Below are 21,744 nucleotides of genomic sequence, written 5' to 3'. Positions count from 1 at the left end.
TATTCTGCAGTGACCTACTGTGTGTGTGTGTGTGTGTGTGTGTGTGTGTGTGTGTGTGTGTGTGTGTGTGTGTGTGTGTGTGTGTGTGTGTGTGTGTGTGTGTGTGTGTGTGTGTGTGTGTGTGTGTGTGTGTGTGTAAGCCAATTTTATTTCCTGCTATTCCCTAAACGTTTCTCACCAAACCACGTACTTTATAATTGTTGTTTGAAATCACATGCCATTGTGGCAACTAGGTAGACTGGCCGGATTCTCACGAAGGCAAAAGTGAGAACAAAAGTGACCACAGTGGCGTCTCAAAGCATGGCTTTAAAATCATATAAATCACATCCAAAACAGCAGAGTGAGCATACGACAACCAGCTATCCAGCCACAGCGCAAACATCCCTCTGGACAATGGGATAGGCGTAAACATACTGTACACTTTTAGCCAAATAACATTTCAAGAAGGGATTACAATGTTGAACTTGTTGAACACACTCATACTTCACTTATTTGGTTGATGGTACCTCTGGAATCGATGTATAGAACTACTGGCACATGAAAACATTCAACAGCCGGAAAATGCACACCAAAATACCGAAGGGGGGCTTTAACTTCTTTATGTTTTCCAGTCAGTTCTCTACCCACACCTTCTCTGTCCTCCTTATCCTCTATATCTGCAAACCGTGATGAAAAAGTGGCACCCTTGTCTTTTAATCAAATACGTTATGCTTATGCCATGATTCAGTGATTTCAGCTGCAGGCCTGCATAGATCATATTAAAAACCATCTGATGCTTGCTAAAGCGTGCACAAATTTCACAGCCTCTGTCTAATGTATTCACTTAGATTATCTCCTTTTCTGCTATTTGCTTTGCTTAAGGTGCACGATGTCAGGTGTTACCTTTAACAAATTAACACATTTTTTTGCTTAGGTGTCAACGTTTTATTTCAGCTCAAAACCATTATTTATAAATATGCATATATTTAACCATGTATTAGTTAATGCAGGCGGTGGAATTAGCCATGAGATTAGATATCGCAATTTAAGAGCTGATACAGAGTTCTTTATTGTAAGGCTGATGTGAGCTCGTTTGCTGTATTGATCCGTGCGCATGGTAATGATCGTCATGTTTTCTCATTATTTCTGTATTGCTTCCATTTCCTACAGTATTACTGTATGACACCCTTATAGTGCCAAAGCCCTATAACAATCATATTTTTATGACTTCTTTACTTTCATTAAGCTATTACCCTTATTGTCCTAGTGTCTCACTCCATAATTGTGGTATTATTATTTATTTTTTTACCACTTAAGGTCTCGACCGGGAGCGTGAAGAAAAACAGAAAATGTGTCAGTGAATATTTCGAACTGTTCATATTGATGATGTTTCATACATGTTGATGCCTTTATTTTGCAGTGAAAATTAACTTTGTTATGTTACATGCGTAATAATAGCATTCTGTGTGGCTATTTTCCAAATATATTTTGACATTTTGGGCATGCATGGCATAAATGGGAACATCAGTGGTAAAGCTTCTATGAGCAAATTAATAGTATGCTCATACAGCTTGAACAAAATGAGTTGTTTTGGTGGGAGATGGACAGTAGCGGAGGTGATTAAATATCGTATGGTTTGGAGATAAATCTCAAAGTGCAGGACTTTGTAATTTGCGTGAAGAACAAGATAAAAATCTAGTGAAGACTCCCACGTATGCTTGGTTTATTCTTGCTCTCCTTCTTGTTCTCTACATATTTCACTCTAGTCTCTCTTGAAGGATTTCTCTTGTATCTCCCTTCCCTCATTTAAATGTTTACGGATATTGTTCTCAACTTTCTCAGCTCATATCTCCTCCTGATTCATGTTCTGTCCACTGCTGAGGGTACGGTGAAATCGAAGATGAAATGCACACAGACACACACACACACACACACACACACACACACACACACACACACACAAGCAGCGGATTGCAGTGAAGTCTATTCACGTGACATCTATTAAAACATCATTAGGTTGCTGCATGCTTATACTGATCTGCGAGGCTTGTGTTTTTACCTGATTTAGGTGACTTCTTCTGTGTTTGTGATGCATCCTGATGCGTAGTGCTCGTATTGGAGCCACTCAGAAGCGTTCTAGCGTGTGTGTGTCGCTGTGCATTTTTCCCGGGAGTCAACAAAGCCTCTCCGGCATGGCCTGTCTCTGAAACAGGTCAATTTTTACACTCAGAGTTAGATGAACACTCCGGATTCTACAGTGTAGTTATGCCTATTGTATGGACTGTCAAACAGTACTTCCTGTATAATCAACTGGTATAAGGTCTGGTTTATACTTGGTTGTGTGCCCGTGACACACAGTTGAAATAGCAGATCTACAAGCTCACAACGCAACGCATCACAGCACGACACATTGTGAGCTTGTAGATTGCCTGTTTTTTTGGCATGGGTTTAGGCACTGCTAAACCCATAGAGCCCCGTTAAGAGAAGTAATGAAACTGAGAAGGCATACAGGGAGCGTGCCCCAATTGTCGGGTAAAGAGATCAAAGTGCACCAAGGCATTTACTTGTGAGTTTTCGAATGCATTAATTCAACTGAATGCTTAGATGTGAGATATGTTTGAGTTTTTGTTGATTATGGGTGGGTGTTATAGCAGACCCAGGTTTTTCGGCAGCACAATATGTAAGTGAAGGACAGATCTTTGGTTACATTTACTCTTAGAAATAGAATATAAGAGCAAGCACTTTTTTCTAAGATGTACAGTATTCACAACAAGGAATGAAAATAATATGATCCAATCTCTCTTGTAGCAATTACTTTAATGCTATAGCTCATACCACTAGTGTTGAGATCCAAAGAATAAATGGAAGAGATACATGCACAGTTGAATAACAATGCCTTTATTTTATTTTCATCATTTCCACTACATTGACTTTGTCCGTTAGGTAGGAACATTAAATGTAAAATGAGTGAGTTTGATTACAGTGGGTGGGGGTGTTATTCATCTTTCATTATCTTCCAAGACTACTCCAGTGCCCATCAACTGTATTGGATGTGCACTTCCAGCTCCTGTTATTTGAAATTATTATTTCAAGTGAATTATTGAAAAAATGCCATTCTTTGTACTGAAACCATTTTGGCTAAAAAAAAGAAAGAAAGAAAGTAAGAAAGGAAAAAGCTTAGGCTTGCAAAAGCACTCTTTAAATCGCTTCTTACGTTTTTATTTCTCACTGCACTTTATACTTACCAGCATCGTTGATCGTCTCTTTATTCTGTTCGTTGTATGTTTGTATGCATATGTACAGTAGTAGTGTATACTGTATTTATATTCTGCGATTCACCAACTCGGGACTCCTGGATTGCTGCCCTCCTATCCAGCATCAGGGTCTTGAGCACTGCAGTGTTGCAGGCTCCTCTGTCGTGCCTTAATGTGTCTAGGACTAGGTGGTGCACGTCGTTTCACTCCTAGCTAGCTAGTTTATATATTTATTTCAGAATGGAGCAACATTTGTGTGATGATTGATTGATTGATTGATTGATGTACTTTATTTAGTAAGACATGAGAACAACAGTACATACACAATACAAGGTCTACTAAACTGGAAGACTCATTAAGCACTGAGCTTGTTCTCATTAAGCACTGAGGATCGCTTTACTTCCCTTTAGTCTGTTGCTTCTACGGTGTGTTTTTGGCATTAATGATCTGAGAAGATGAAAGAATTGCCAATAATAAAAGAGAAATAATGTACAGGGTTGAATGTATGTGCTCTCTCTCTCTCTCTCTCTCTCTCTCTCTCTCTCTCTCTCTCTCTCTCTCTCTCTCTCTCTCTTGGTGTCTCCATTTCACAGTGGGCATTTACTTTCCTCGCTCCCATCACCACCGACCTCACTTCACTATATAGCCTTGTGCTTTTCAGCTAGCCTCTAGCCATTTACTCCGCTATGGGCAATCAGGCTGAACAAGATCCTGGGCTAAAGGAGAAAAAAAGTGTCATCTTATGCACAGATTGTGCAGTGTTTGCAGTACGCCGTACGAGTGCGAAACATTGGATCTGGTTCAGGGAGAGATGAGGCGAGAGAGCCACTCAATATGCAGCCCTCTTTGTTCTCTTTTTTTCCCTTCCATGTCTCATAATCATCTTTGAGGTACCTAATCCTGTGTGTTTGCATCGCCGCATAATTTTATCCTCCCCGACACACAGGGGGGGTCCTTCATTACCAGGGGGGGGCTGTGCATTCTTTCTCATGCATTAGAAAAACCTCACAATAACAAAGGGTCCTCAGACCTCGCTCAAGACCTCATGAATAATGGTCCTCAAGGAGGTCTTGAAGGGGGCTGAGATTTTTCCTGGCCTTCCCCTCCTCGTCAGGAAAACCTTAAAGGGCTGCTCGCAGTCTTTGCTCTAACGATTCGGCTTCCGCTATACTCGATCCAACTCATCTCTCTCTCTCTCTCTCTCTCTCTCTCTCTCTCTCTCTCTCTCTCTCTCTCTCTCTCTCTCTCTCTCTCTCTCTCTCTCTCTCGCTCTCTTGCTCGCTCATACACTCTCTCACTCTCCCTTCAAATCATTGATTTTTCAGAGGTTGTATAAAATATTTACAATGTGTGGGCAGAGTTCTTTCTCTGGGAATTTAGAGGGGGGGAAATCATTTTGAAAGTGAGTGGTAAAAGGGATGAGGGAGAAAGAGGAGGGAGTGGAAAGAGAGAGAGACACAGTGAGAGAGAGACGGAGAGAATGTATAAAGAAGACAGATAAGAGCCATAGAAGCCCACCCGAATTCATGCCTTGAATATCAATGATCCACTTTGAAACTGTTCCTAAATATAAATAAATAAACAGAGCCACTGATAAAGGTTGTTATTCAGCGCTCTTGTATCACCACATTGTACCCGTATAACGTCAGATCATATTGATTTGTGCACACATTCTGACAGTTTTCAGGCTTTGAAGGTAAACGCCTCCACAGCTTTTTTTTGTTGCTGTTGTTGTTGTTGTTCATCTTTACCATTCCTCTCAGTCAAACCTTTGACTCACACTCTTATTTATTTGTGTGTTGTTGCATCTTATAACGTTGTCTCTCTCACTTACTGTAGGCGTTTGGGTGCCTAATAAATAAAGACCTCCAGACTTAAGGAACACACCTAAAACAAAGGCTCCTTTTCCAAAGCAGTCAGAACACTTAAGAATGATCTCTCCTCTCGTTGCCAAGACGAAAGAAAGCTAAAGTTGTATCAAAGGGATGTTGGTCTGTCCCGTGTCGATATGGGTATTCTTCAATGAATCTCAATCTGGGCAAATTGTCTTTGTTCAGGCAATTCCATTGTTATGCTGTGGAGTCCTGGTGTGATTTAGAAAAATGTGATCTTGTAGATATGCTATTTTTGATTTATACAGTAGCAAAGTACAAAATAGGGACGGCCAGATTGAAAGTGGTTAACTCCAAATTCAGTCTTCCCTTTCACAGGTGGGAGGGACAATGTACAACACAGGCCGCCATGTCTCTCTGCGACTGGACAAGGAACATCTGGTGAATATTTCCGGTGGGCCAATGACGTACAGCCATCGCCTGGAGGAGATTCGGCTACACTTTGGCAGCGAGGACGGCCAGGGCTCTGAACACCTGCTCAATGGACAGGCCTTCTCTGGAGAGGTCAGTAGCTGGAAAATGTTCAAATTCGATCTGAGAGATTCTGTCACATATCCCATGAAAAGACAAATGTGTCCATCTAAAGATTTCATCAGTGTAAGCTGGTCAGTTTATTTGCTGAGTTTATTAGTTTTATCAATAACTTCAATTTCTGGCAATAACTTGGATAAATGATTAGAGTAGATGGCACTTCATTGATCCCTGGGGTGGATCAATAAAGTGTTGCATTGTAGCCAAGATATTGCAAAAGGTCCATACTGTAGGTGACACACTGTACACACAGTCACTGTGCAGTGACAAGCAGTCACTGTACAGTGACAAGTAATCACTGAATATACAGTTTCGACATGTAATAATCAGTATTGCTAACATGAATTCCCAAATGATAAGTGTTTTTATCAGCACATACAGCAGACTACAGCAGAAACAACACAGTTTGCTTGAACATTTACTTCACATACACAAACACATGGTGAGAGGGGACATGATGGTGACAGAGTTTGGAAGACAGGGAGAGCGATGTTGTTGAGGTCCTTTTTGAAGTTCTTTTTTTGACCAGGAGCCAGTAAAGGTCTTGAAGGACTGGTGTGAGCAAGTGAGAAGCTGAGTTCTGAACATTTAGTTTACATTATTTCATAGAGGACTTTATAGAGGTGATGATGCCATAGGAAGGATGATGTTGCATCCATGTAGCTGGGATGTAATGAATGCATGAAATGGGTATTTCCGCAGCGAAGAAAGACAGAGAGGGCCGGAGTCAGGCAATATTCCTGATTGTGGAAAAGGGCAGTTTCTGGTTTACATTGGGGAGGAATGAAAGGGTGGGGTCCAGGATGATTCCGAAGTTGCAGACATGGGTGGAGGGGCTGACAACGCGGAGCCATCAATTTTGAGTGAGAAATCCTAGGTGGAGCAGATGAGGGAGTTGTGGCCAATAATGATAATTTCGGATTTATTGTTGTTGAGTCTAGGCAGATGGTGATGTTGGAATGGGTGGCTGCTGTGACGGTCTTGGTGGAGAGGTAGAGATGTGTGTGTGTGGTCGGCGTTACCCTAACAGTGAATCTTCAAGCCATGCTGGTAGAGGTTCTTATCCAAGTGTTAATATGTAGAGCAGTGGTTCTCAAACTTTTTCATGTCAAGGACCCCCAAATTGACACTTATTAGCCCGCGGACCGCCATTGGAAAAGATATGCCAGGGACCCCCATAAGAGTAGATTTTTACGTCTCTAGCAGTGATTCTCAACCATTTTAATTTCAAGGACCACCAGTTTGACATGCATTAGGGCTACGGACCACAATTTATATTGTAAAATCTATTGTTAAATTTAACTCTGAGAGTGTACAAATGGAACCAAAAGGACCCTAACGGGTCCTTTTGGTTCCATTTGTACACTCTCAAAGTTACAGACCCATAAGGGTCCATTTGGTGCCTAATCTATCATTTAGCTGGGGACCCCCTGGAACTCCCTCAAGGACCCCTGGGGGTCCCCGGACCCCACTTTGAGAACCAATGATGTAGAGGATGAAAAGACCAAACACCGAACCTTGGGGGACATTGTTGTGGGTGACTGGTGGGTGGTAGAGGCTTTGCAGTTGTTGATAGAGATGAATTGTTGTCGGTCTGAGAGGTAGGATTTTAGCCAGGAAAGGGGAGTGCCGGTTACGTATGTCAATGGATGTCTGGAGGCATAATGATGAGGATTGAGCGGTTGATGGAGTCGAAGGCAGTGCTTTAGGTCAAGGAGGATGAGGATAAGGTGCTCGGGTGGCGCAGTGGTAAAGTCCCTGCCCAGCACCACCACAGAGGTTGTGGGTTCGAACCCACCGTGGTGCATCCGGCTTTGTCGAGCGTCTATGCGAACACAATTGGCCCGTGTTTGGGGGAGGCTGATACTGGTTATTGCATGTACTGCAGGCTGGGGCGGCACCTGTCAGCAGGGAGTGTTGGGGCGGGGGGAGTAGGACGAAGGCCCTATGTCCTCTCGGTGGGGGCTCCTCACTGGCAGGTGAGTCAGTAAAATGCAAGTGACAACACAGAAATGTGTGTGGGGAGGAATCAATTGGCATAACGACTGAAAAAAGAGAAAAGGGGGGGGGAAATAATATTATGGTGGTTATGGAGGATAGGTCAGATACGGTGATTTCAGTGAAGGGGGTGAGTGGATGGTTGGTTGGAGAATAGAGGGGTGGCAGGTTTGGGATTCAGGGATAGTGGTGGATGTGGGTGTGTATTGTGTGATTTTTTTATCGAAAAAAAGAAAACAATGAAAATGAGTCCCATTTGCTGCCCGGTGAAGGAGGTGGAGAGGATTTGAGTTTCCTTATGGTGGAGAAAAGGGATCTACATTGGTTGATGGAGGAGAAGTGGGAAGTACTGTTGAGGGCATCTTTGTATTGAGGTGGTGGAGTTGGTCAGTGTTAGCCTGGTAAACCCCTCCCTCCGGAAATCTCATTTCCATTTGATATTAGTAATACCGTTGACTGACAACCCCTTCAGCCAATCAGCAGTTCGTTCCACCACCACCCCGTCAGCCAATCAGCAGTTCGTTCCACCACCACACCTTCAGCCAATCAGCAGTTTGTTCCACCACCACCACAGAGCAACGTGACGCAAGGGGACTTTTGAAAGGGCCATGCCGAAAATAGGTTACTTTAGTCGGATACATGAGTGTCACTGCCCGCCCCTGCCGGTTCTCAGAATTTGTATTTTTAAATAGTATCTGTCATGATTAATTGACCACATGTATGAAGTTAAACAAACAAATCATAGAACAATGAGCGAGGACGCTGATTGGAGAGTTCATGTTATGAACTCCGCAGAAACGCCCAGACAGGCGCTCAGGCCAGACTCCTTCCTGAGATCAAATGGAAATGAGATTTCCGGAGGGAGGGGTTTACCAGGCTAGGTCAGTGTACCCAGGGGCAGAGTGAGTGTAAGAGACAGACTTTTTTTATGGGAGCACGCTGATTAAGACAGGAGGACAGTTAGTTGAGACCAGTTATGTGGGGCAAGCGGAGGAGAGAAAGTAGGGGTTGATAGATTTTAGACTCCAGAATGTTATGGAGCACTTCTGCTTGACGAGGGGGGTGGGGATATATCAATGCCCATAGGTGAGGGCCAGATGATCAGAGTTGATGTCAGAGTTGGTGAGGTTGCTGATGGTAATTCCTGAGGTGCAGAGTTTATTAGTGTTTTTCTTTGTTGAGTCACCTAGTAATAGAACAGATGGTGAGATGGCACAGAGCTGTGTGAGGAATTCAGAGAGGTCAGAAGGGAATCCATGGGTCAGGTTTGTGGTGGACGGTATAGTGGCTTTTTCGTTCAACAAAGGCATGAACTATACTCACGCCATTGCAACCCATTGCCGGTGTTACTGTATTATGAAAAGCCAATTTGTGTGGCAACAAAATAATTGCAGTCTTGACAGGCACATTTATTATAATTAACCCATTAAGACCTGGAACGCATAGTGTAATTTTTTTATTTGAGCTAAAAAGCATAATTTTACACTTTGGCTATTCAAAAATAGCAGATATACAAGCTCATAGCGCGGCACCGAGTGCCGCACTATGAGCTTGTAGATCTGCTATTTTTGAAAACTTGTGAAAATGTGTGCAAATCTTTGAATATATATTATCTTAAAGCGAACATTTTTAACTCAAATCTTTGCTTCTGGGGGTCCCTGGAACAAAATATTTTGAGATGGGGTTCGGCGGCCAAATACATATCATTTTAGGGGTCCTTGACATGAAAAAGTTTGAGCACCACTGATATAGAAACATACGTTTTTTCAGAAAACTGTTGGGATTTAGAAGACATTTGTAGAATCGGCTCCAGGTCTTAATGGGTTAATGGTAATGATTTTTCCTCCCTGAGAGTCTGTGAGTTGATATTCAAATTATAACCGCAACAAGTGTTTTCTTTTTGCATCTGTACATGGCAGAAAGAGCTGTGACCCGAGCAGCAGAGGTCAGCCCTCTTTGTTCACCAATTTCTGCCATTACGCATGCCTGGCTCCGAGGCTTTGTCTTGATTTGAGCTGTCTTCAACGGGTTGGCCTCGTGTTTTAAGAGATGTTTTAGCGCCCAGGAGAAAGTCTCTGCGTGGGGAGCACTGCTTACTACTCTGATGTGATGTACAGTACAGTATGCTGCTGGAGTGTTGCATACCACATCCCTAAGATGCACAGGGTGTGTGCGTGTGGGTGGGGGGTTATATATATATATATATATATAAAAAACTCAATTACATAACCATTCCTCAGGAGAATATTAATACATAACCTGCTCATTCCCAGCACCAGCCCTTCCTGTCTTACTTAGAGCAAAAGACCATCATTTTCAAGGTTCACTAATGCATCACAAAATGGATATGCTGTCATTCATTGCTATTCATTCATTCATTCAGTTTGCTAATTTGTTTTCATGGTCACTAAGGTGATACAAAAAAAGTCATAAGTGCATTTCTCAAAAAGTTGAACTATTCTCTAACTTTTGAAAGCACTCCGCTCAGCCCAACAACAAAGCACATTGACCAGCCTGTAAGGCCCTGACAGATACTGTACAGTTGAAAGCTTCAGTGATGCATGTCATATGAGGGCATATTGTTCACCATAACTGCACCGCAATTCGTGCTGTAACGCACGCGAGTGAGAGTGGAATGGCACGCACGCACACACACACGCGCGCGTGTGTACTTTTACACACTTTGGTGTGTACTTTCTTTCTTTTCTCTCTGTTCTGTCTGCTCTCTGACCGGCAAAGCTGAGCTCTTGAACTTGAACCTTGAACTTGGTGTCATGTACTGTACGGCAGAACAGGGTACTTTTGTACGTTGTTCTCCTCATCCATATTTTTTGCCGTATAAAGCACTGTCATCACTAATACTGTTAGGCCTACATGCAAAGGAAGATGGGACTACTGTGGTTTCACAGACAAACCTTTTTCAGGATCTGTGCAGACATTCATCTATCTATTACATAAACAAATGTAAACTATAGAGGGGTTTGGCGAGCTCTGCAGAATACACAAATAAATAACAAATGTGATACCCTAAAGCTAAAAAATCGACATTCCACGTGACAAGAATGTGTTAATCGGGAACGATGCAAGTTGGGAATGCATGTACCACCCAGTTACATACAGTACAATACCTGTTGCAATACCCAGTGTCAAAGTACCCGTCTACCAGTACCAGTTGTCTGTCTGTCTGTCTGTCTGTCTGTCTGTCTGTCTGTCTGTCTGTCTGTCTGTCTGTCTGTCTGTCTGAGATCTCCATATAGGGGTATACAAGGGAGACAGACAGTCGTATACAACAGGTGCTCTGGCAATGAGTACAATTGCATAACCAGGTGGGGCATGCATTGCATTGCCATACTTGCATCCTTCCTGAGTAGTTTCTTAAAACTCGAATGGGGTGTTTGTTTTGCTGTCCTACATAACGTCACTGTAGGGCTAAACAAAAAAAACAACAACGCATGGGTACCCGAGGCTACTGTAGGACTGCTTTGGCTCCTTTGCTACCCACCAGGAACCCACCAGGGAGAGAAAACGTTTTGCTATATTTTTGCGCACTGCATAAAAAAAAAGATTTTGTAAAAAACATACACCTTAATAAATACAATATATTTTTGTAAAACAACATCAAATTTCCACTTTAAAATATCAGCATTGAAACAAGTATAACCCATTTCCATCCACAACGGCTTGCCAAATCGGACTAGTTGACGCACTTGTCAACTAGTCCGCCTGGTGGTTCGCACAGGCATGCCTCATGAACCTCAAGGCCTTGCTCATCTGTGATCAACCTGTGTGGACAGTAGTATCTCACATGCTGGACCACTCAAATGGTATGCAAATACAGCTGATGAGCATATTAGATTAAATATTCTTTTTATTATCATTCCATTGGGATTTTAAGCATTGGAAAATACAATTAATCATTAAGGATGATTAGAAGTGGCACTACATTGCTATACTGGCTGTCATCCTTATCTTGTTATTCATATCCACTAGTAGATATGCAGGATTAAAGCACTGATATTCAGGATCTGGTAAAAAGTGTGAATCTGGACCCTATCCTGACTTGCTTTGAAATATCTGACTATCTAGACTGGTCTGGGATGGTGTGAGAGCCCTTATGTGTATGTTTTGTTGTTGTTGTTGTTGAATGTTATGTGATTGTTTTGTATCAATGTTTGTGTGTTGTGCCTGAGGACCCCATCGAAGACGAGATGCTGCATCTCAAGGGGTTTATCCTCCAATAAAATGTTCAAATCAAAAATCAAATCAAAATCTGGATTGTCCTGGATCACAAAATAGGCTGTACGATTTAGACCTCTGAACCGATCAGATAGGGATTAGAAGTTTTACTTTATTAAACCTTGTGACTTTTGATTTCTCACCTGATGGTTCATGTGTCTGTCGTGCTTGTGGGTTCTTACCTGTTCTGAGTCAGTGAGCGTTATGTAATGCAGAGAATTCTCTCCCACCCACCTCTCTTTCTCTTTCTCTCTCTCTCTTGCGCTCTCTCTCTCTCTCTCTCTCTCTCTCTCTCTTGCTCTTTCACTCTCCCCTCCCTCCCCCTCGCCCTTGTCTGCAAACGAGTGGTGGCTGTGCATGTCCTTGAAACGAGAACAAAGAGAAAAATATGGAAACTTAAAAAGCGAAACATCCTTCTGAAATGGCTGCCTGTGGGAGGACATAGAAGGAGGGCGAGGGGGTGGGGGGGTGGAGGCTCGGTTCTCATTTAAAGCATTAAGATTCCAAAGCTCTCATCGCAAAAAAAACCCTCATATCTTCTTCCTCACCTTGCTTTTTTTCCGTCTTGCATTTGTCTCTTTCCCTCGAACTGCATGCACTGTGTGTGTGTGTGTGTGTGTGTGTGTGTGTGTGTGTGTGTGTGTGTGTGTGTGTGTGTGTGTGTGTGTGTGTGTGTGTGTGTGTGTGTGTGTGTGTGTGTGTGTGTGTGTGTGTGTGTGTGTGTGTGTGTGTGCATTTGTGCCTTTGTATGCAAATGCATGTCTGTGGGCATACTGTATGCGTGTGTGAGTGTGTGTGCTGTACAGTATGTGTGCAAATCATGTGTGTGTGTGGGTGTATGTACAGTACTGTATGTATGTACTCTGCATTGTGTGACTGGTGGTGTTAGTGGGTGTATTGACTGACCACTGCTGTTCAAGGCATTAATTCCAACACCTCTGGTTTAATTTATTCCCTGTTTGTATTAAATACAAACAGGGAATACATTTGTCTGTTCAACTCCCCTGGAGTGGATTCACAGACCAATCTGAAAATGGAACACATTGGTCTTTAACAGGTGCTAAGATATTCTAGATATTTTATTTTAAAATATATATATATATATATATATATACATTAAAATATATATATGTGTGTGTGTGTGTGTGTGTGTGTGTGTGTGTGTGTGTGTGTGTGTGTGTGTGTGTGTGTGTGTGTGTGTGTGTGTGTGTGTGTGTGTGTGTGTGTGTGTGTGTGTGTGTCTGTGTGTGTGTGTGTGTGTGTAAAATTACAGCTAGAAGTCTTAAGATTGCAGTTTATTTTTCGGAAAGCAGGAGCACTGGGGTTTGGTTTCTGATGTCTATATTGTTTCAATGTTGTTGTTTTTAACTTTTATCTTTTTAAGTGGAGCTGGTGTTCATGGCTAACACTCATCAAATCTAATAAACACCCACCACGTTTTCATCCATCAGTTTTTATATGAATTTGAAATCCTTAATGGAAATGTCATAATAATTTTTGAAGTATTTACGATTAGCTATGGTGGAAAAGTTGTCATTTTAATAAATGCGGTAAGGGGTGTTTGTTTATAGATTTTTTTTATGAAATGAGGAAATGCCAGGGACCTATTGGCTATTGCACCACGATGGTCTTCATGATACAGTATAGTCCAGTGGCTTAACCCTATTGGTAACACTTTAGAATAACTATTCGTTATAAGTAGTTAATAGATCATTCATAAACTGTTAGTTAATGAGTTATTAATGACTTGTTAAGCATTTGTTAATAGTTAGTTAAGGATTAATAACAATGCCTTATAACTACTTAATAGATCATTTATAAACCATTAGTTAAGGAGTTATTAATGTCTTGTTAAATGTTTGTTAACAGCTAGTTAAGGAGTTGTAACCATGACTTATAGATAGTTAATAGATTAGTAACAAACTATTAGTTAATGAGTTATCAATGACTTGTTAAATATGTTTTAATAGTATGTTAAGGATTTATAAATATGCCTTATATATAGCTAATAGATCACTCACAGAGAATTAGTTAACTGACTTGTTAACTGTATGCTGATTATTTATAACTATGTCTTATGAATGCCTTATAACTAGTTAATAGATCCTTTATAAACCATTAGTTAATGAGGTACTAATATCTTGTCAAATATTTGTTAACAGTTAGTTAAGGAGGTATAACTATCCCTTATAGATAATTTATATATTACTCACAAACTATTAGTTAATGACTTGTTAATAACTTGTTAAATATTTACTACCTGTATGCTAATGATTAATAACTATGCCTTATATATGTTCAAAGGATTATGAACAAGCTATTAGTAAAACACTTACTAATGGCTAGTTAAGTATTTGTTAATAGTTAATATATGTTATTGGGTAGTTATTCTAAAGTTGCAACTACTCCTCATTTACTAACATGAGTTAAGTATTTGTTAATGGTTAAGATATGTTATTGGGTAGTTATTCTAAAGTTGCCACTACTCCTCATTTACTAACTATTAACAAATACTTAACTTACCTTTTACAAATCAATTGTTAATGATTTGATTCCCATCTACTAATACCAGAGACACGTTGTACAACAGCAAATGGGTGGTACAGAAATTTGATGTGATACTGTGGACATATTTCACATTTTGGTACCTCAACCTTGCTCTATATTTTACAAAATAAATATCACAGATGAAATAATGAACAATGTATGTTTAATTAATAAAGAAAACAGTTCAAAAATAACAAATGCATACATCTAAAATAACAATAGCAAATAAATAAATAGTCATATCAACAGTAATACAGTAAATGGGACCAAAAGGGATACCTTCATAATCCCATCATAATCCGCCTCTACAGTCCAGATTACATATAGCTTTAACCAGTGGATATACAGCACACACATTAGCTTTAGCTTTATAGCAGGCCTTCTGCAGTAAGCAGTATGGCTACAGCAACACCATGTGCAAAAATTGTAGCTATGCTAATATTGTAGCTAACAGGCTAATAAGTGTTCCCAAATTATAAATCTTACTCTTTTTCATCAAACAAACACAAACAAATTCTTTATATTAACTAATAAACACAACAGGTCATACAGTTTGAATGGTTTTGCACTACATCACCTGAAATGCATAAAATAGAATACACAATGTATCAGATACAGCACAATGGTGTGTCTTGTCCACAATAACTGAACAACATCCTGCTCCTCCAAAATAAAAGGCAGTTCAGCTTCAGAACTCCATTGAGACACACTGCCATCTACTGACACAAAGTGGTATTGATACTACACTACAGACTAGTGTAGTAAGTTGCATGAACTGCTGAACTGTATACGACAATAAAATAAAAATACATGGAACATACATGGAACATACATGGAACATACGTGGAACATTGCCAAAAATGGTAGATAAGAAATGACAGATCTACAAGCTCACAGCAAGACGCATTGCAACATTTTGTGAGCTTGTAGATCTGCTATTCCTGATCTGCTATTTCTGGATGAAGAGAAACAGAAGAAAATAATTGCAACCTCACAAATTTCAAATTGAGGGTTATTGCTTCTAAAAAGGCCCAGTAAACACCTTGAGTGGCATTTTTCTTGAGTTTTTCTTGAGCTCACACTTGAGCTTGTAGATCTGTTATTTCTAATCTGCTATTTCTACTGAATGAAGGAAAACTGTTCAGTTCATGCAGCTATACTTGTCTGTAGTGTAGTACCAATACCACTTTGTGTCAGTAGATGGCAGTGTGTCTCAATGGAGTTCTGAAGCTGAACTGCCTTTTATTTTGAAAGGAGCAGTATGTTGTTCAGTTATTGTGAACAAGACACAAGAGAAGGGGCCATTGTGCTGTACACATTGTGTATTCTATTTTATGCATTTCAGGTGATATAGTGCAAAACCATGAAAACTGTATGGACTGTTGTGTTTATTAGTTAATGTAAATAATTAGTTTTTGTTTGTTTGATGAAAAAGAGTAAGATTTATAATTTGGGAACACTTATTAGCCTGTTAGCTACAATATTAGCATAGCTACAATCTTAGCACATGGTGTTGCTGTGGCCATACTGCTTACTGCAGAAGGCCTGCTATAAAGCTAAAGCTATATTTAATCTGGACTGTAAAGGTGGATTATGATGGGATTATGAAGGTATTCCTTTTGGTTATTTCTATTTTACTGTATTACTGTTGATATGACTATTTCTTTATTTGCTATTGTTATTTTAGATGGATGCATTTGTTATTTTTGTACTGTTTTCTTTATTCATTAAACATACATTGTTCATTATTTCATCTGTGGTATTTATTTTGTAAAATATAGAGCAAGGTTGAGGTACCAAAATGTGAAATATGTCCACAGTATCACATCATATTTCTGTACCACCCATTTGCTGTTGTACAACGTGTCTCTGGTATTAGTAGATGGGAATCAAATCATTTGTAAAAGGTAAGTTAAGTATTTGTTAATAGTTAGTAAATGAGGAGTAGTGGCAACTTTAGAATAACTACCCAATAACATATCTTAACCATTAACAAATACTTAACTCATGTTAGTAAATGAGGAGTAGTTGCAACTTTAGAATAACTACCCAATAACATAAATTAACCATTAACACATACTTAACTCATGTTAGTAAACGAGGAGTAGTTGCAACTTTAGAATAACTACCCAATAACATAAATTAACCATTAACAAATACTTAACTCATGTTAGTAAATGAGGAATAGTTGCAACTTTAGAATAACTACCCAATAACATATATTAACTATTAACAAATACTTAACTAGCCATTAGTAAGTGTTTTACTAATAGCTTGTTCATAATCCTTCGAACATATATAAGGCATAGTTTTAAATCATTAGCATACATGTAGTAAATATTTAACAAGTTATTAACGAGTCATTAACTAATAGTTTGTGATTAATATATACATTATCTATAAGGGATAGTTATACCTCCTTAAAGAGGTGGTGCCATGTTTTTGCACTTTTTCTGTTTTTCATGTGTTTATGAGGTTGATAGAACTTCATTAAGCCCCCCGGTGGTGTTTTTATGGTGTTTTATGTCTTCTCTGACTATTTGGAGTTTTTTCCTGGAGGCTGAAACCTTGAGGGTCAAATGTGCCAATAGAGAAACAGCGCTTTAGTGACATCACAAAGCCCACACCCTCCCCCTCATTATCATAACACAACAGGTGTGGGCATGAGGAGGAGGAGGGACTAGGACAGGTGGGTGGTGCTAAGGTGGTGGAGGAGGTGCTAAGGTGAGAACCAGGTATACTTAATGCACTGGTGGGTGTGTCTACATAAAAACAACATTTTAACACTTACTGTACACTTTTTTTTTGTTGAAAAACATCCTTACATAATAATAATACCTTATGATCAGGTTTTAGGGTTGAAAAATATCATGGCACTCCATCTTTAACTAGCTGTTAACAAATATTTGACAAGACATTAGTAACTCATTAACTACTGGTTTATAAATGATCTATGAACCAGTTATAAGGCATTTATAAGACATTATAAATAATCAGCATACAGTTAATAAGTCAGTTAACTAATACTCTGTGAGTGATCTATTAGCTATCTATAAAACATATTTATAAATCCTTAACATACTATTAAAACATATTTAACAAGTCATTGATAACTCATTAACTAATAGTTTGTTACTAATCTATTAACTATCTATAAGTCATGGTTACAACTCCTTAACTAGCTGTTAACAAACATTTAACAAGATATTAATAACTCATTAACTAATGGTTTATAAATGATCTATTAAGTAGTTATAAGGCATTGTTATTAATCCTTAACTAACTATTAACAAATGCTTAACAAGTCATTAATAACTCATTAACTAACAGTTTATGAATGATCTATTAACTACTTATAACGAATAGTTATTCTAAAGTGTTACCACCCTATTTTTTAACATTACGGAGCGGATAAAAGCGCCACATTTTGCATGAGGCTTCTTTAGGACCTATGATGGATTCTAGCCTTGGGACCCAAACCTTATTTTCAAAAGTATCCATACAGCGCACAATAAACCTCTTTAAAAAACAGGCTGATTCACTTTTTGGCCTATAACTTTTGAACTGTAGGTCAAACCATCAGAAATATTTTCCCCCTGGATTCCTTGAATCATGACGCAACTTCCCATACAGGCCCCGCCCATTTCTGCCTTCAAAGCCAACATTTTTCAGATTTTGACACAACATCTGCTTTCCACAGTAAGGGTAAGAAGTCAGCTTGGCATGCCTGGCAAGCCTATGACGATGTCACAGAGATACTTGTCAGTCTGGCCAAACATCCCTTCCAGCTGAATGTTGACAGTCAGCAGTTCCAGAAGCTTGAGAGACTGACAGTTATCCGGTATGACAAATCTAGTCCTTTGAGCTCCATCAACCAGACAAGAAAAGAACTCTCCTGTCATGGGAATAGGTCGATGGAGAAACTGCCACCCCCCAAGATGCACTTCTTCAGCATGTTAAACGGCCCGTGTATCAAGCCATACAGCCTACAAACACAAGTTATTCCTTCCTCACATGAGTATGGATGGACCAAGGAATCGGAGGCATGGGTGCCAGTTTGGATGACAATTCAAGAGGTCTTCAGAGCATGCAGAGAGCTGATCAAATGCTCTTGTAAAGGGGGCTATTCCACCTCCAAATGTGGCAAATCAAATTTGGACTGTTCACCACTTTGCAATTTCAAATGTAACAACATATACTGTAGGCTACATCACAATTTTCCTTAGGTAGTTTGAGTTCATTTGATATTTATTTCAATAAAAACATTGCTAATACTTGTAATAGTATTTGTCAAGTATTAGCAATACTGTTTTTTATTGTAATAAATTTGACTCGCAAGACCTTTTGTACTTAATTTGGTGCAACAAACATTGACAATTGTAGCATCTGTAGCGCCCTCTGTAGGCGGATACAGATGTAGGCTCTGTGTTGTTTAGAGGCCCTTTTAATGTGTGATTAAAATTTGGAGCACATAGAATGCTGTGCTCATGATTTGTTCCATTTTCTGCATAACTGGCCCCTCCCGAAAACGTAGGCAGCCAGTCGTAGCCAATCGTAGAGGAATATGAAAATTCTGACTCGTACATCTTGATCAAATGACACCAAGTTGAATGTGTATCGACTTGCATGAGTTTTGGACAACATTTGTAGGAGTTGTAGCAAATTATGTGTTTTGAAGATAAAGCAAAATGGCGAGTTTACGTCCCAAGGCTAGAATCCATCAGTAGGTCCTAAAGAAGCCTCATGAAAATGTGGCGCTTTTATCTGCTTCGTATCAATAATTTTGCTAAGCCACCTGACTAGTAGCCCTAAATAAATCGACCATTGCATGCCCTATTCGTCTGTTCTGCTGAGTTCCTCTGGCATTTTCAAGGTTACCTCGGCAATGAAAAACAGCAAACTTTTCTTTCCTGGCGATGTCTTGCTTACCTCGGGACTAGAAAGACTAAGGCAGCCAATAGCTTTGATGGAAAACAGGTAGGACGATAAATATTTGATACCATTGGTGGGGTTGCATGTGCTTAGAATGAATGGTTGTAGCGACCTGACTCTCTAACATAAAACTAAAAGCAAAGCATTGGACCGATTGCATACGTATGTGCTCATTATAAGAGTTGATATCTATCTAAGAGCTGATATTGATTACTCCAGAGTACATTTTAGCATACGCCTGCTTTGACTGCTAATATACAACTTTTGAACTAAGTCAGCTATGGATGTCAGGAAGAAGAGTTAGAGCAAAGATTAAACAGATGGCAGTCGGACAATCTTAACTGATGAAGCTGTAATAATATTCGCATAGTGTAGAGCCGTGGCACTGTGACTCTAATTCTCCATCTGTTCACATGCTATGAACTATAGAAGAACTATAGTAGACTCTAGACTCAAGTCTCTATGGACTCTCAGAAGAATAGCAGAGTGACGCAGATCCACCAAGTCACAGAGGAATGCATAAAGGCTCAGAGGAATACACGTGCCCTGGCCTTGAATATGCATAATACTCTGTATGGGAGTCATTATTTCCTGTGTGACAGTAAACACTGGTTTGAAACCAGCAGGCTCTCGTTTCATACCGACTCCCTTCCCAATCAAGGTTTCTTCTCAATAGTTCTCTCTCGTGTGCGTGTACGTGTGTGTGTGTGTGTGTGTGTGTGCGCATGCGACTGTGCGCTCATGTGGGGTAGGGGGTGGGAGAGACGGGGAGCAGTTTTCCCTCCCCCAGGTAGCAAGCGAACACTTAAACACACCCTGTCACCCATCAGGGGAGGGTGTGGGCGCCGAGGAGAAGAGGTCAGGATTCAATTCAATTAGCGTCAGAATTTTTGGGCAGCTCACAGCTCACTGTGGGAATTCTGGAGGCCGTTCTGATGCTACACGCTCGGTGTGTAGCTGTCGCCTACTTTATTGTGAGTTGGCTACAAGCGTAAACCACATGCGCCTGCTTGCATGAGAGATGCTGCCCACAGATACAGCAGTAGTGTATCTTATCTATCCCGCTAAGGTCAAGATTCACACCACTGCTCCACCTGCTCCGACAGCAGACCTGCGAGGCAGGGAAGGCAAGAGCAATTTTTCAAGTCGAGTGCACCGTGTTGTTGTGATGTAATTTTTTATTGATATTTTGTGTTCATTATAAACACGCCTTGCCAAATTAAACAAATTATTTCAAACGGTCTTCGACAGAGAATGATAGCTTACTGTGATGTATACCTGATGTAGGACTGTTATGACCACTCTTTAACCACTTAAGCCCTATTTATACTCCATTGTATGATGGTGTCATCATGCGAAAATACCGGAAATTGCATATCTAGATCTCTTCAGTGATGTTTACAGAACTCGGTACAAGTGCCTCGTTCCTGACCGCATCACTGTTGTACCAATAATGATGTTACAGCATGCCCTGTTGTGTATTGTCGCTTAATTAATACAGGATAGGCTGAGGTGGAAAGGAATGTGGATGTGGCCAGAGGGGAGAGAGAGTGAAACGAGTGAGAGTGAAGAGGGGAAAAAACATATTAGATATAAATTAGGCCATGGAGATGGAGGAACTTTTTTCTCTTTTATAGAACTGTCATAGATTGTCTACAGTCATCACATTATGCTGCATAATTTAACTTTATATGCAGATTCTTTTAAGCGGCTTTGCCCTTCACGAAGAGCTGTAATGAATTTAAGTTTAGCTACACAATTATATAATAGCTCTATTCCTCCCACCTGATGGAACTTGATTCCTTGATTAATACTCCACCATTATTTAGCTGCACTAATGGACATGAACTTTAACAGTGATGATTTAGATTGTGCATCACACAATATAGGAAGATTAAAGGTGATTTTGTATTAAGACAAAAAGTTTTAATTTAAAAGGTTAAAGCTCTATCTTACAATAAATGCACCGAATATCTGTACGCATGTATGTATGTGAATCTCTGTAGTATGTACAGTATGTATGTATGTGAATCTCTGTAGTATGCACAGTATGTATGTATGTATGTATTTACGTCTGTAATCCAAGTATCTCTGTTCGACCGGCCAACTTCAAATTCGACACACGCCTCGCAGACGAGCCGAGGGAGTGCAGGGCCCGGCGTCGAGTCGGTCGGATAGGCAGTTGTCCATAACCACCAGAAAAGGCTCTGGCCGTGGCCCAAATGAGCCAATTGATTGCCATGGCAAACCAGCCGTAACTTGATTTGGCAAATTCCCCACACCTGCCAAATTCCCCACACATGCCATCCTCCTATAATTCCACAAAGCTCTGTGAGGGTGGCTGGAGCAATTGATCTGAATTTGCACACAGCCAT

General features: G+C 40.1%; 1 protein-coding gene across 1 annotated transcript in view; it reads left to right on the top strand.

Moving 5' to 3' along the window:
• The window catches only part of ca10a (carbonic anhydrase Xa), a 223,671-nt gene that overhangs the window by 179,241 nt on the left and 22,686 nt on the right, over positions 1–21,744 (top strand). The window contains exon 4 of the mRNA XM_080454908.1: positions 5,444–5,629. Within this exon, the coding sequence (XP_080311034.1) occupies positions 5,444–5,629 (186 nt within the window). The remainder of the gene's footprint in view (positions 1–5,443; positions 5,630–21,744) is intronic.

The sequence above is a fragment of the Gymnoscopelus braueri genome (assembly GCF_963280865.1).
Source record: "Gymnoscopelus braueri genome assembly, chromosome: 17".
Lineage (NCBI taxonomy): Eukaryota > Metazoa > Chordata > Actinopteri > Myctophiformes > Myctophidae > Gymnoscopelus > Gymnoscopelus braueri.
The sequence above is the reverse complement of the archived record's forward strand: the minus strand, read 5'-3'. Positions and strand labels throughout refer to the sequence as shown.